The 16,121-nt window shown below is 37.2% G+C and overlaps 1 protein-coding gene across 1 annotated transcript in view; it reads right to left on the reverse strand.

Moving 5' to 3' along the window:
• The window catches only part of Fam83b (family with sequence similarity 83 member B), a 55,228-nt gene extending 39,671 nt beyond the window's left edge, over window positions 1-15,557 (reverse strand). The window contains exon 1 of the mRNA XM_052729377.1: window positions 15,114-15,557. Coding sequence (XP_052585337.1) covers window positions 15,114-15,557 — 444 coding nt within the window. The remainder of the gene's footprint in view (window positions 1-15,113) is intronic.
• Window positions 15,558-16,121: the final 564 nt, after the last annotated feature.

Consider the following 16,121-nt stretch of genomic DNA (forward strand, 5'->3'; position numbering starts at 1 on the left):
GCCAAACTGGCACAGCTATGTAAGGGTATAGAAACTCATATATAAACATGAATGTACATGTTTCAAGGAAGCACAGGGAGAATAATGTAACTTTTGTAAAAATGAAGGGACCTGGAGATATCACAGGAATATCCCTCTGTGGTCCTCAGCTCACAGCTGTTTCAGCTTAATCAATCTCATTCTCTCTAGGCTGAGGAGTAATAATTTTTTCAATATCTCTTTATAATGTCCCTTCTGATTTATTAGGGTTTGGATGCTATCTTAGGTAGGGTTTCTATTGCTCTGATGAAACACCATGACCAAAGCAACTTGGGGAGGAAAGGGTTTATTTGGTTTACCCTTCCACAGCACTTTTCATCATGGAAGGAAGTCAGGACAGGAATTCAAACAAGGCAGGAACCTAGAAGCAGGTCATCGAGGGCTGCTGCTTACTGGCTTGCTCCTCATGGCTTGCTCATCCTGCTTTTTTTGTAGAATCCAGGACCAGAAGCCAAGGGATAGAATGTGGGGCGTTTGGTTTTTTTTGGTCTTTTAATGGGTTTTGGGTCTGGGATAATTTTCATTGATTAGGGTGTTGGTTACAAGTTGTTGTCAAGGGTTAGGAAAAAGGCTAAGCAAAGGAGATTAGATTTAAGGTTCTTATTAAAAAAAAAAAGAAAGAAAAGAAAAATGTAAATACTTTACATTGGATTGGATTGTTTTATATTGTATACAAATTATATATATTGAAATTGATATTGTTAGAAAATGTTATATATATTTTTCTAATTGTACCGTTCATCTAACAATGTAATGCAATTTTCTGATCCTTGAATGTTATTACCAATTATAAGGATATAAAGAAATGAAAGTTAGTAGTTAGATATTATAATAGAACTTGTAGTTATATTAGGTATGTTTTCAAGATTGAGTAGATATATTTTAGATAGACAGGTTATCTTCAAACCCTTCAGAGATCTACAGAATATGGCATTTAAAATGTTTTAATAACTTAGAAAATTTTTCTTTTTTGTTATGACTATGAGACATGTTGGCTCCTGGCAGTACCAATCTACTTCAGAGAAAAAATGGGCATTGAAGAAACTGCATATGGAGTTAACTTTCATTGTGGCAAAAGTTAGCCACTGGACAACAAAGTATCCTCGAATCAACAGGACAAAATGGACAGACAGGACATAAAACAAAGGATTACTGATTCTTGCCAAAACAAGTGTGGTTATGGCTTTATCAAAAGGCATCTTCAGAGGCCAGGACAATATGGCACCATCCCTGAAGTGGCCTTCGCAATTCAAAAAAGGTACAGTGCCCTTTTCTTCGAAGGCAGCTGAACAGGCAGTGGGCCGATGGCTTCTGATGTGCAATGGAACAGTAGCTGAAACAGTTATTCTTGAAGAGTAACTAAGCTCACGCCTCTCAATAGTAGACTGGCATTTGATGGAGGGATATGGAGAAGAATGGGATGCTGAGATGAAGCCATATATACACAGCCAAGAAGAATGGACAGCTGAATTAAAAAACCATCAACAATTTCCAGAATTTAAAATCCTGAATCATGACATGACACTAGTGGAATTCAGGTGTTTCTGGTACTGGTACATGGACTACTCTCACTCAATGTGAGGTTGAACTGTTGACCTTGTGTACATCCTACTTCACAAATGAGTCTGTCAGATATGCTAAGCCTATAGGCTGAAGATGATGCCCCAGCACTTCGGAGAAACCTCAGGTGACTGTCCAGACAGCTGTCTGTTTCTGTCAACTCACAAATTTTTTGGAAGTTGCTTATGTGCACTTCCTGTTTTTATTTTTGTTAGCTAATATTATTTCCTTCTTGGGTCTCTGAGGGAGTTGAAGATTAGTTAGTTATAGTTGAAGTTTAGTTAGTTATAGTTGAAGATTAATTAGGATACATTTTGGACTTACCAAAATAGGATAGATAATGAAATTATTTTCTCTGAATTTGTCAAATACAAATGGACTAGACATTGTTTAGGTATTTATTACTTGTATATATTGTATATAGTTATTGTACTTTTGTATATAGTTTTTCTTATATTAGTTATAAGCTTTTTCTTTTTTTTCCTTTTTATTAAAATAGAAAAGGGGAAATATGGTGATATTTTATTTGTATTAAAATATTATTTGTATGTTAATAAATAAAGTTGCCCGGGGGTCAGAGCTCTTAGCAAGCCATAGGAAAGCAGGGCAGTGGTAGCGTACACTTGTAATTCCAGCACTTGGTAGGCAGAGCTGGGTAAGTTTCTGTGTGTTCAGGGATACAGCCATTATTGGATACACATGCTTTTAATCTTAATACCAATCATGGAAAACCTGGAGGCCTATACAGACAGGCCGTGAGGAGGCGGTCATGTGGTTGGGTTTACAACCAATGAGAAGGCAGGACAGGAACTCTATATAAAGACTTTAACACAGGGGTAGCTCTGTTTTGGAGAGGTAGGACCACCGCAGGAGGAAGGGTAAGGTTTTAGCTCTTAGCTCTGACCTCTTGGCTTTCTTCTTTGCATTGGTTCCGTGTTTATTATTTAATAAGAAGGTTGGATACATCTACAATAGAACCACCCATCATGGGCTGGGCCCTCCCCTATCAATCACTAATTAAGAAAATGCTCTACAGGCTTGCCCACAGCCTGATTTTATGGAGATATTTTGTTAATTGAGGTTCCTTCCTCTTAGATGAATTTAGCTTGTGTTAAGTTGGCATAAAACTACCCAGCACAGATGCTGTTTGTGTTTCCTCACTTTCCTTCTCTGTCACAGTCTACACAATGAAGCATTTTCAAAGGCACCAGCCATAGCTGAATCAAATCCTAACCTTTGGAATTGGAGATTTACTTCGCATTCTCAGACAACACACTTATCCCACAACATTTTAACAGTCAACTTAAATACTCTTTGAGGCTTACAGGATCACCCCCAAATATATGATAAAGCTAAGGAGCAGAGCTAAGACACAAAATCAGGTAAACTTACCTAGAATTCAGGTGTTACGCCTGTGTATGAGCTAAAAGTTCTTTCTAAAAAGTTTAATAACAAGTTTGTACCCGCTCATTTCTAATACTTCTTGACCAAACAAATCATTTATTTTATTTTAATCCTGATTTCTAGGGACTTGCTACTCTTTCCTGAGTCATTTATTAAATAAAAACACCTAAGGAACAGGCTTCATATTGTACTCCAGAAAAATAACCCACAAAAATATTAAGCTAAACACCAGATGGCTGAGGACAAACCCCTGTAGAGTTGTATTTCTTAGATTCTTAATTAAAATCACTTCAAGTGAATCCTCTCAAATATGACACCTGAACAGACTAGTTTTACATCTTGCATGGCATGTGTGTGCATACACTTCTTGGCAGACACCATGCACATATGTTAAAATTACACAAAGTTGATTTTCTTCCCCTAATTTACCTTTGAGATTGTCAGTCTACATAAAATCAACAGATGATCACAGTCCAAAGAGCTGGGGGCTACACTTACAAATTCATGACACATCTATTCTTATGTCGGATATTGAACAGTTGGGAAAGCTGTGTAAGTCTGTGGAGACCATGCCACAAATAGTGTTTACGGGACTCAAGTTAATGCATGATTGAAGCATCATACACAATGTTAAATAGAAGTCCTGAAAGAATCTTCCCTATCGAACAAGTAACCCTTTAGCAATGAATATAAATGACAATGTAAGACAGATCATACTGTACTTCGTGGAATACTAGTGAAGGAATGTACTTTCTGTGACTGTAGGTTTAATTTAAAAGACTATTAGTACTTTAATGTATCTGTATATGTTGTACACATATCGGAATGAGAAATAAGAAATTTAGGTGTGATGTGATGGTAAACCTTTATATCAGTAAATACATTAAAATACCAAGCTGATAACTAAAATTTTGCTAATCTTTTAAAATTTTGTGTACTTACATGATTTATCAGGTAGTTTACAGTTGTAAAATTGTATTGATATAGCATATTATTCAGTATATTAACAAAATACTACAATATGATTATAAGAAAAATCAGTGATTAAAAATAATCATTCTCAGGAGTTATATTATCTCACCAGGAAAGACAAGACTTCTTGGAAAATATACTGTATTTTCTATCTGTTATTGCACAACAAATTATCCTCAAAACTTAAAATGGTGACATCTTTATCTCATAGCTGAAGAGGATGAGGAATGTAAGGGAAAGCTGGTAGGTGCTAAGAGGCTCTTCTGGCTCCAGGCCGAGTCCTCTGCAGTTGGTAGGAGGTGCAGTTTCCAAAATGGTTCATTGGCATGGCAGTTTGTAGGTGACCTCAGCGCCTCATTCCAAGAACACTATGTAAGCTCCTAGGTGACCTCATGAGGTAGCAGCTAGATTCCTCCAGAGTGAAATGCAAGCCAAAGGTAGATGAGACTGCCTTATGTCCCGAGCTCACCTCATCCGCTCCCTGCTCTACTCACTGGAAAGGAGTCACCAAGCCTAGCCCACAGGAAGCGGGAAGAGCGAGGCTTCTCCTTTTAAAGATTGCTGAAAACCGTCATTAGTGAGTGCTCTCCTTGGGCGCCATTTCCTGCGATGTTACATTGTTAAGACCCTCAATTTCCTGATATCACCCTAAAAAAATAAAACTCTGTAGAGACATGCATGAATGTGAAACTAAGCACAGGGAAACCTGTGGCTTTGACCTCCAGGGATCATGCCTCAGAAACTATGTAAATAAATCCTAAAACCCTTCTTCTGACTGAGTCAAAATTGGTCTACTTTTACAAAACTATGGAAAGGCAGCAGACAAAGTAATATTTAATTCTGGGAATGAGCTGCAGAGCTTTTAAAATCAGGTTGTTGCCAGCTGAAACAAATACTTAAAAATGTGACTGGAAAGAGGAAATTGTGATTAGCTTCTAATGGACAATTTTTAATTTCAATGTGACACGTGAATGGAAAAAAGTTAATCCATATATAGTCCACGAAGGTTAACATAGCACTTCCTCAAACATATTTTTCAAAAGTAAAATATTTGTAAAACAACTATAATTAATATGATGTTATAAGGTTCTTGTATTTTGTTGCATTTATGGATATACATTTTGATCTTCACATTTACTTAAATTATGGGTTTATATACTTTTTAGCAATCATGTTTAACATAAATAGATTTAATGTGATATATATATGTATGTATATATACATACATATATATATCAGAACAGTCCAGTACTAAATTTCACATGGTTGTTTAACTTTATAGTGTTACTTGAAACATGCTTTAGCCTGTAGCTACAGAAGCCTGGGGCTGGAGAGATGGCCAGGTGGTTAACTGAACTCATGGCTCCTGTTTGGTTTGTTTGGTTCCTAGCACCCACAGGGCAGCAACAGCCACCTGTCACCCCAGTTTCATGGGGCCCAATACCCTCTTCTGGCCTCCACAGTCTCCTGTACACATATGATACATATACACACACCCAGGCACAACACATGCCAAAACTTAATAAATAAAAAATATAAATACATAAATCTTTAGATTCAGAAGTGCACAAACTCTGTTAAGTTTCTCAGAGTTAAAATTTCGCAATGCATTTCAAGGACTTGGTGGGCTTTCTAAGATACTAAAATTGAGGGACAGAAGTCCAAATACCCCTTCTTAGCAGTGCCATCTTAACCACAGAAGCATAACATATGCAATTTTGATTCACAGAGCTTCATTAAGACAACGTTGGAAATAATATGTTTCCTCATGTGCCCTACATTAAAAAAAAGTTAGAAAAGTATATGCAAACTAGGTGGTAGTGGCACACACCTTTAATCTCAGCACTCATCAAACAGAGGCAGGCAGATCTCTGTGAGTTCGAGGCCACCCTGGTCTAAGAGCACATTCCAGGAAAGTCAGGGCTATACAGCAAGACCTTGTCTTTATAGAAAAAAAAAGACATAAAAAGAAAATACAAAATGCAGAACAGCTCCCATCTACACAAATGTTGAAAATACTCAACATGAGAGTAAAATAAATGCAAATTTCAAGATTCCCTAGATGAACAATATCTGTATTTTAGTACTAACATTAGTTTAGACAATTGTCTGGTGAATTTTTCTAGTGATAATTTACTTTCATGTTTTAAGTCCTTTTAATAACTCCTAAGGTAGAAGCATTTTTATTAAATTCACATGTGGTTCAGACTACAATGGTTTGCATTAGACCAACTGTCTGATAGAAAAACTGATCTGGGCAGAAAAAACAACTTTTAAAATAAATAAGGTCAAAGCCAAGGGTTGTGGAACCAAGATCCCGATAAGGGCAGATTCTGCTCCTGTCTCATCTCCCACAGCTCTCATTTGCTAGTTCAGGGCAAGACACTGAGGCCCAACAGTAACTATGGTCAAGAGCTGTCCTTCAATCTCAGAGGAAAAAAAAATATCAGCTCATAATTACCAAAGTAAAAAAGCCTGAAGAGTACTGACCACACAGAAAAGGCAATTCACATGAAATCAGTGTCTAGGCAGTTAAAGCTTGCACCAGATTCCACACAGCACAGTGAGCAAGAAGGAAATCTACCAGATCTAACAGAGAAAGTGAAAATCCTAAAAGCACTTTTGACACTCACTAGGGAGCTGAAAGTTGCAGTCATGATTATACTAAGGAAAAGTAGACTCTGGCAAACATTTAGGCTTTTAGGGAGAGCCCAGAAGGGTTACATTTACGTGGTATAAGGAAAAATAGATGTAGACCACTATTTAATGACAGCATCATAAAACCCCAGTCCTTATCAGAAATAGGATGATCTATCTAACTGTCAAGTTCTTCTTAAATCCCTCATGTTTTGCACACTAAATTCCTAAAGGCACTACAATATTCCAGGCATGTAAGAAGACTGAGCCAAATCACCAACAGCTTAGAGAAAAAAAATGGGTAGAAAATACTGGAAAATACACATAGATGAAAGCTTCCGTATGAACAACTAGTGGCTAGTGGAGAAACCATGTAAGTTGTAGTCTTTTGGTAGATCCCATCATCAGATGATGTCTTGGGCACCATCCTAAAATGGTCTATACCATGGCCATCAGAAGTCCAGAGGACAGGGCTGGAGAGAGGGTACAATTCTTGCAAAAGATCTAGGTTCAGTTCCCAGCATCCACATGTTGCTCACAGGCATGCATGTGGTGCACACATGTGCATGCAAACAAAACACTCATACAGACAGAATCAAACAAATCTAATAATGATAATAATAACAATAACAGCAATAATAGAAAATTTAAAGGTAAAAAGATCCAGAGGTGTGAGTCTTCTTGAAGGACTCCATAATAAAGGCTACCTTTTCCCATTTTTAGAGGAGTAAATATGCCATGCCTGAGCTCTGTAGGCAAAGCACAGTGATGCATAATAGTCCAGAGCCTGGCTACTGTGAGTACTTATAATTACTGATCAGCTGGGTGACTGCAGACTTTGGACTTTCTCTACCTCTATCTGCCTGTTTGTGAGAACAGAAGCATCATGTGTTTTACTATCAATTGCTTTAGAGTTTCTGTCAGCTGAAATATGACTCCTGTGTCGCTGATGGTTTCCATTATGGATTTTTCAGTAGTGAATATTGGATTGATATTTAGCCAAATGGCAATGCTTTTTTCTTTCACAGTGATTGGCTTGTTTAAGAGATTCCTTGCATTCCAATCCAAGAGGCAAAAATCAAAACGATTACTAGTAGGAAATTAGTAAAACTTAAAGGAAAGTCCTGCCTTGTGAAAGAAGATAGGGAGACCACATTTTCTGCTTTTTAAAATTCAAAAGCCAAGTAATGATTTAGTAGCAAACATTTATGCACAGTTAGGAGACTTTCCTCATTCCTAAAGGAATCCTGCTGGGGGACTCTCATCTGAGAACTATTATTGGGAGGGATACTAATAAGTAAGAGATGGGTGGGGGAACAGCGATGAAGTAGGCCTCCTTATCACTAATGCTCTTCTCAATTGCCAGTGCTACACTGTAATAAAAAGCCAGAGGCCTTCTAAGCAGCCTTATTACCAGCAATTTTCAAGTTTCCACACAACAGGGAACCCCTTATCACTTGTACCCAGGGTGCTCCATACTGTTAAATTATTGCATCACTACACAGAGGTTCTATCACTTTATGGCAAAATCAGAAGCAGAAAGAGGCAGAGGTGGTTGTTCAGTATTATTCACAATACGTATATGGACCCAGTACTTAACAAATGAACACTCTCTTTAAAGATATGTGAAAGGCATTAAAATAAACACACACACACATAAGCACATACTTGGGGATACTGATGCTTTTACATTAGCGTATTTAGCTCGCAAGGAAGAAATTTTTTCACCTGGAAACTGGCTAAATTTTATTTTCTTATCCCATTTACTAATATTTTCAGTGTTTTCCAGAGAGGATATAAGTATTCCGAAAATAATGAAGAGAAAAACGAATCTTAAATATATACATTTATAGAACTAATAAGCTTGCCAATATCTATTTTCATGGCATTTTATTACATAAATTATATATTATGTTTTTCTTTCTTATCTATTTTTTAAATGATTTTCTTTACTTTTTATCCTTGAAACAAAGGTCTTAATACATAGCACTGGATGGCCTGGTATTCACTATGTACACCAAGCTGTCTTTGAGTTCCTGTCAGTAGTTTTGCCTCGGTCTCCTGAATGCTAGGATTAAATAGCTGTAACATAATTTTTCTACTTTGAATTTTCAGAAAAATGTCATTTCCAAGCCTGATGGTAAGTCAGGCTCATGTTTCTAGATCACTTGGGGTGACTACTTAAAAGATCCCAATAATTGATATAAAAGTATATGCTGAATGGTGAAACTGAATAGCAGAGTCCTATAATACAGAATGTCACATCACACATTTATCATCCCACCAAGACTCCCTTGCACACTTGCACCACTGTCTCACTGAGAAGACTGGCAGGCAAAGGAAGCCATGCCCCTGTAGTATGAAGAAAGCCAACGAAGTTATTTCTGCTGTTGCTCATTTTGTTTGTTGCTGCTGCTCTTGTGGTTTTGGGCATTAGTGTCCAGCTGTGCAGCCTTTGCTGGTCTGGAACTCACAGCATAGACGGGGCTAACATTTTGCCTCTGCTTACCATTAGACATATGGTTCTACCACATCCAGCCTGAAAAGTAACCTTTGATATGAAGCCTCAGTGAATACAAAGGTCTTTAGCTTATCAAATCTATAGTGTTTTAAAGGGGAATACCCATAATCAGGACATGTTATCTCTTCTTTGTCAATGTTCTTTCATTCCCTAGTGCAATGCCACCTTCTCTTCCTCTTTGTCCTTATTGATTATCATCATCAACATCGTCATCATGAAAGCATCTAACTTTGCAAAGTGGTTAAAATTTGTTCTTATAAAATGTAGTGGCAAGCAGGAGTGCTAGCACACACACCTTTAATCCCAGCATTCTAAAGGCAGATGAAAGTGGATCTCTGAGTTCAAGGGCAGCCTTCTACAGAGCAAGTTCCAGGACAGCCAGGGATATACGGAGAAACCCTGCTTAAAAAAACACATCTCTTTTCCTTTCCTTCCTTTTTTTTCTTTCACTTATATTCTCAAACATAAATATGTGCCACCAAAGAATACACTTCATTCAAGTAAAAGATACTCAGTTCAATGCCACTGAATAATGATGTCATTAAATCTGACGAAGAAAATATACTTCCAGGAAGGAACTAATTTTGAGTCAAACTCAATGAAAGGATTCACAGCGAGAGTGGGAACAGAGATGAGGCAGAAAGGAAACTCTTAACAAAGACTGAGATCATTGAGAGAGAGATGATCCTAGTGTAATGAAGGTGCGGATAAATACGTAAGTGTCTCTTAGCTAGACAGGACATGCTTGCAAAGTGATGCAAAGGGGAGTAACTCTGTGACACAATGACACTCACATCGTACGCTAACTCAGCCAGGAGAATGATACATTATAATAACCTTGAGTTGCTGAGAACTGTCAGAGGCTTAGAAAGGGATAGTGGACTTAAAAAAACACCAGAAAGATTTTGCTTTATATCTTTTACAAAGTAAGTGAAGATATTGATTCTAAAAAGGTACAATACTTGTCCGGTGTCACAATTAGTGCAGAGTCCTGGTGACCAAATACCTAACAAATCACTAATTTTATACAAACAGCTGATTCCCAAGAAAAGCAGCCATCATCTGCTCACCTTTACCTCTGCATTTGTGGGGCCCAGTGATGAGCAATGTTCTTCTGTATTGCTAACAACTAACAAGGCCAAACAAACACTCCTAGGAACAGTGACTCAGGGTGGAGCTGAGACCTGAACCTCAGTGATGTGGTGCTGCAGGAATGACTCCGCCCTAACTCATACTACACTTCTGCTCACGAGCCTTCTGGATTCCATATGCCTAGGTGTAAGATTTTTTTATCTCACAAAATAAGCTGTGTTAGCATGAGGATGCAGTAGGAAGCAGAAATGCAAACAGCATTCTGAACACACTTAGATGCAGTATGATCAAAAGTAACAGCTCTTGGAATGCGTACCTCGGAATTACTAGGAAATATACTCCAGGCAAAGATAACTTCTTGAAGTAATCAGTAGGAGCGCTGCATAAGAGGAGTTCACAGTAATTAGCATATATACATATATAATCTTGGGAGTACTTCTTGAGATCTTAATAATTGCCTGGGAAAAGTCATGCTAGACACTATCAGAATATATGAAGATGATACACATGTAACTATGCCAACAGCACAGAGAGGAGCTTAGGAAACTGAAATACATTACTTTAGAGAACATGTATGAGAGTAGCTACAGTTGGCTTTTCCAAGGTGAAAATTCAGAAGAGAACAAAATAAGAAAGCACATAAGAAAGCACATAAAATAAAGCGGAGGGGCCATAAAACAACTTTTAAGCAATAACTGGTAAAATTATATTTATAAATTTTTAAAACCTAGATAATTAAATGCTATAAAGTAATATTCTAGTTAGAAAAACAAAGTGATTCATAGACTGTATCACAAGCCAGAAAGAAAAATTTAATAGTAACATTCAAAAACATTTAGGAGCTGGAATCAGTAGTTCAATGGCAGAAGGTGCATGCTCAGTTTCCTGTGAGGCACTGGCTTCAATCCCAAGCACAAAACAAATGGAAAAATAAAGTAAAAATAAATGGTGAGTGTAAATATATATTCCACAAACATACACAGAGTCACACACACAGTCACAGACAGACACAGACATTCATTCTGAGTAAAGACAGACAAGATAAAATACAGTGGAAGTATCATCTCTTTGTCCAAGAATGGGAAGGTGAGCTTGGTGTCCAATAAAGACCTCACCTGCTGGACACTGCAGCACGCAGAATTTACACTCTTTCCCTGAATGTCATATTTTTACATAATGAGGCAGGCACTTATTTGTTGTGGAATATTAGTTTAACATGTGTTACATTCATTTATGCTGTGGGATATTTGTTTAATGATGCAAAGATGTGCTGCACTCATTTATGTTGCATTTGTTTAACTCTGTGAAGCTGTGTTACTTTTGCCTGTCTAAAACACCTGATTGGTCTAATAAAGAGCTGAACAACCAATTGCTAGGCAGGAGAGAGGGGTAGGCAAGGCTGCCAGGCAGAGAGAATAAATAGGAGGAGAAATCTAGGCTGGGAAGAGGGAGGAGCCAGAGGAGGAGAGGGAAAGGAGGACTCTAAGGGCCAGCCATCCAGCCACTCAGCCAGCCATAAAATAAGAAAGAAAGGCATACAGAATAAAGAAAGGTAAAAAGCCCAGAGGCAAAACGTAGAAAAGAAACAGGTTAATTTAAGTTAGCAAAGCTGGCTAGAAACAAGCTAAGCTAAGGCTGGGCATTCTTAAGTAAGAATAAGTCTCCATGTATTTATTTGGGAGCTTGGTGACAGGCCCCCAAAGAGTAAAAACAAACAAACAAACAAAAACTACACTTATTTTCCCAAGTGTCTTAACTTAGTTACTAATGGATTTAACTTACTTCAGGACCACATCCTGGCTCTGCTGTCCCTTGTCCTAGCCATATTTATTTAGTATTGCATTTCTATAAAATTTTACAAGACTCAAGACTGTCCTGAGAAGTGCTAAAGCAAGAAATTTGTTTTTACCACTTAAATCTATCTTATTCAAAAACATTAAGATAAAAGGTCATCCCAACACAGTATTATGAAAATATATTGAGTTACTAATAAAGAAAATTAATCCTCTGAAAGAAATCCAAAACAAAGTTTATCACTGATTAGCAGGTTCCCATGACTTTTAAAGGATAAGAATATGGCATGACTTCCTGTTGTAGAGATGACAGGCATGAAGACCACAATTCATACTTAAACATCCATGTGCTAGCTTTCAGAGTAGTTTTTTCTCATTATATAGTTAGTTAACTTAGCCTTTTGAGACAGCATCACACTACAGAACCCATGCTGATCTCAAAGTTCATAATACTCCTGCCTCAGTATCCGGAATCTGGGTGTTATGTGTGTCTGATGCTCTATCTGGCTGATTATTTGCTCTTATATTGAAATTTTTAACAAGACCTTGTCCAGCTATGGGGTTAAACATGAGTTAAAAAAATAGAAATAATACAAAATTTCCCGACTATTGAATCCTTTCAAAATCTGTAAATAAGTGGAGTGACTTCTGAAAGGACATCCAAAGTCCTTGAGATAGAGTATCCCTGATGCGGTCTCCTTTATGCATGGAGCCAACTAGACCTTGATAATCACTGCATCTGAAGAGATGAGAATATCTGATCTCCTGAAGTAATGAACATTATCTTCTGTAATTTATACTCAACTGAAAAATATTTATGATATATTTTATATAATATATATAATAATCTATAATATCAAATAATTTTCTTTGACTCAGCATGTATATAATATGATGAAATGCTTTTTACTTTAATGTCATTTTGATTGTTTGGACAGGAAGCAGAATATAACCTTGTTTTATAGTATAGACTTTTAATTCCTCTGGAAGCCCCAATTCAAGTGGTAGTTTTCAGATAAAGGTATTATTTCAGGGGCTCATTAAATACACAGTGCCACATTAAGAAGAATAATATATTAAAGCCAAAGAACATATGCTACTACCTGCATTATGTTTACAGTCTCACAGCTCAGGGGAGGCCGATCAATGTGTGTGCAACCATTTTGATGCACTCACCAGTTTTCTTTTAATACTTTGACTCAAGGTATATTACGCCCTCTGATAGAAATTAGCAAAAATTAGCAAGTGGCACTTCTTATTATGATTTTTTTTTGTTCTCTCTTGATTTATGAAATGTAACTGTATCATTTGTTCCCAACACAAATGAAAGGGGAGTTTTTAACGTGTGCCACCATGCCCAGGCTAGCCCAGAGCTTTTAAACTTGAGAAATGCTGTCCTACTCTTAAAAACATCTTCCATGGTGATCATCACATTTAAACACACACAGGAAAGACACAAGAAACAAGTAATATCAGTTCAGAAAACGTGACTGGCGGTTTAATTCATTCACTAAAAGCTTGGTCCACTACTATGTTCTCACTTGATAGCTAATGCTTAGTAATTAAAACAGACAAGCATTTGTGTCAACATAACACTGCTAATGGGGTCAGCGCTCCTAAAAAGGGAGGCTATCTGAATTCAAAGCTTCAGGGGTTGCCTTACTTCCACAAAGCCAACATCCAACACTAGCTTAAGAATGACGGGTCTCCCTTGTGTATTTAGTTATGTGTCTTGCAAACTGTAATGCCACTGAGAATTCTGAGGTCCTAATTTTTTACACTTCATAAAACTGTATTTTTCAAGCACTTTTGTGTCGTGTCAACATAGGAAAAAAAATGAGGACATGTTTGCGAGTTTCCTCAGACTGTTTCCTGTCCTAAATTTCTCTATTATACAGGATGAACCTAATAGATACTTTATAAATAAAAATCATATTCTTGTCCATTTTTTTTTACTTTTTTTTTTAAACCTTGAGTCAGTGTTTTACTAAGTCTGTCTGGTCCAGAATTCACTATAGAGATCAGGATGATCCCAAAGACGGCCTTAAGGTCCTGCTGACTCTGTCTCTTTAAGTGCTGAGATTATGGACATGTGCCACCATGCCCCGGCTAGCCCAGAGCTTTTAAACTTGAGAAATGTTGTCATACTCTTAAAAATATCTTCCATGGTGATCATCACATTTAAACAAACACAGGAAAGACACAGAAACTAGTAATAATTTTCATTGATTGAAAGGATATTTCTGCAGTTTTAGCTGAACTCTAAAATAAGTTTTATAAGATTTATAAGGCAATATAAGTACTTGATATAGAGTACAAGGCCCCAAACTGCTAAGTGCTTCAGAACTTTGGTCGAAAAAATTGTCATAATATTGATTTTACATTATACATGAATGTAAAATTCAGAAAACCGTTAAATATAACTCTGGTTTATATAATAATAGAATGAATCATTCTGAGAGCAAGAATTTGATTCTAGTTCTATAGCAAAGATTCACCAATATATATATATTTTTCAAAGAGTAAGAAAACTTGAATTGCTTTAAACACATGAATATGCCAAAAATCATCTTATTCCAGTCCATGTACCTTCATCTCTAAGGGCAAAAGGCTTCATAGGCCTATTATGAGAGAAAGCAATTTCTCATAATAGGTCCTTTAGTGGGGACCTACTGCTCCTCTCTCAGATACACCTAGGACATGCAGGACGTAGTAGCTAGGGAGATGGCTGAGTTGTTAAGAGCATTCGTTGCTCTTCCGGAGGACCCAAGTTCAGTTCTGAGTACCTACGCTAAGAAGCTCACAACAGCCTGTAACTCCAGCTCCAGGGCATATGATGCCTTCTTTGGTCTTTATGAGCACCCACATACATGGGCACAGGTGTGCACATACACAGGCACACACACCACACACACATGAACCTTAAAAAAGATGAGGAGTGTGTGAGCTTCCTATATGTCTATAGGTATATTTTCTGAAAATAACAGGCATGAGCCATACCCATAGATTTTTAAATTAACATATATGTCCATCATATACAACACTGCACTTGTCCACACTTCATATTTCTCATTTCAAAATAGATGTACTACTACCTTTCTTGCTTCTTTTATCATCTTCCGAACAGTTTCCTTTATTGTAAGTAGATGTGCTCTCGGTGGATGAAAGAGAAGGTCTATATGGGTACTCCCTAGGAGTCCGGGCATCACATATGGCCAGCCTAAATCAAGATTGGGAGCCTCCACATCAGACACATTGGGCCAATAAGTCCCTGAAGACGAGCCACCATCACAGGAATGATCGGAGCCACGTTCTGTATTTTCTGCAAACTTCTGGACATTTTTCAAAATATAATTAATTTCTTCCTCAGCTAGAAAGTCTGAAACTCGCTCCTTAATGAGGAATTCTTGGTAGGCTTCTAACCCATGTTCAATCAGAGCATCAACAGCCACACGGTACCACTCCTTGTAGTGCGGCTCGATGTAGTTGTCAGATCTGTACTCATCATTTAGTGAGGAAAGCATTGACGAGGTCTCCATGGTTGCCGATGTTTGACGATGGTACTTTCAAATGTTCATCTGTGCAGAGGCAAGAGGTACCTGAGTGTGTGATAAAAAAATTAAGGTCAGTTAGAATTCTATGCATAGATATTTATCATCTATGCCATATATCACTTTGATAACATTTACATTAAGTACCGTTTGAGGCAAGCTAATACACTTTATATCCAAAATGACATTAATAGAGCCACAATTCAATATCTATCACAGTCAGTTAAATGGATCTCCCTTACAAATTCAAGGCATTCCAACTTAAAGTGTCTCATGTGACATAATGGATCTGTCTTCTCTGGTGATACAGAATATCTACTCAACTTAAATCTGAGAGCAGAGTGGGCTTGGTGAGCCACTCTGGTTTTGACATTAAAAATAGTACTGGAATAGGATTAATGCCTGGCTAGCCATTAATACAAATACATTAATATACTGGATGAAATATAAAAAGCCCAGAACATGTGTCTTCCAGGAATTTACTATTTAGTTCAAGTACATAGAAAGACATACATATAAAACTATTAGTTATTATTCTAAACGAAACCATAA

The sequence above is a fragment of the Peromyscus californicus genome, unplaced genomic scaffold (genome assembly GCF_007827085.1).
Source record: "Peromyscus californicus insignis strain IS unplaced genomic scaffold, ASM782708v3 Scaffold_11__1_contigs__length_118956290, whole genome shotgun sequence".
In the NCBI taxonomy this organism is placed as follows: Eukaryota; Metazoa; Chordata; class Mammalia; order Rodentia; family Cricetidae; genus Peromyscus; species Peromyscus californicus.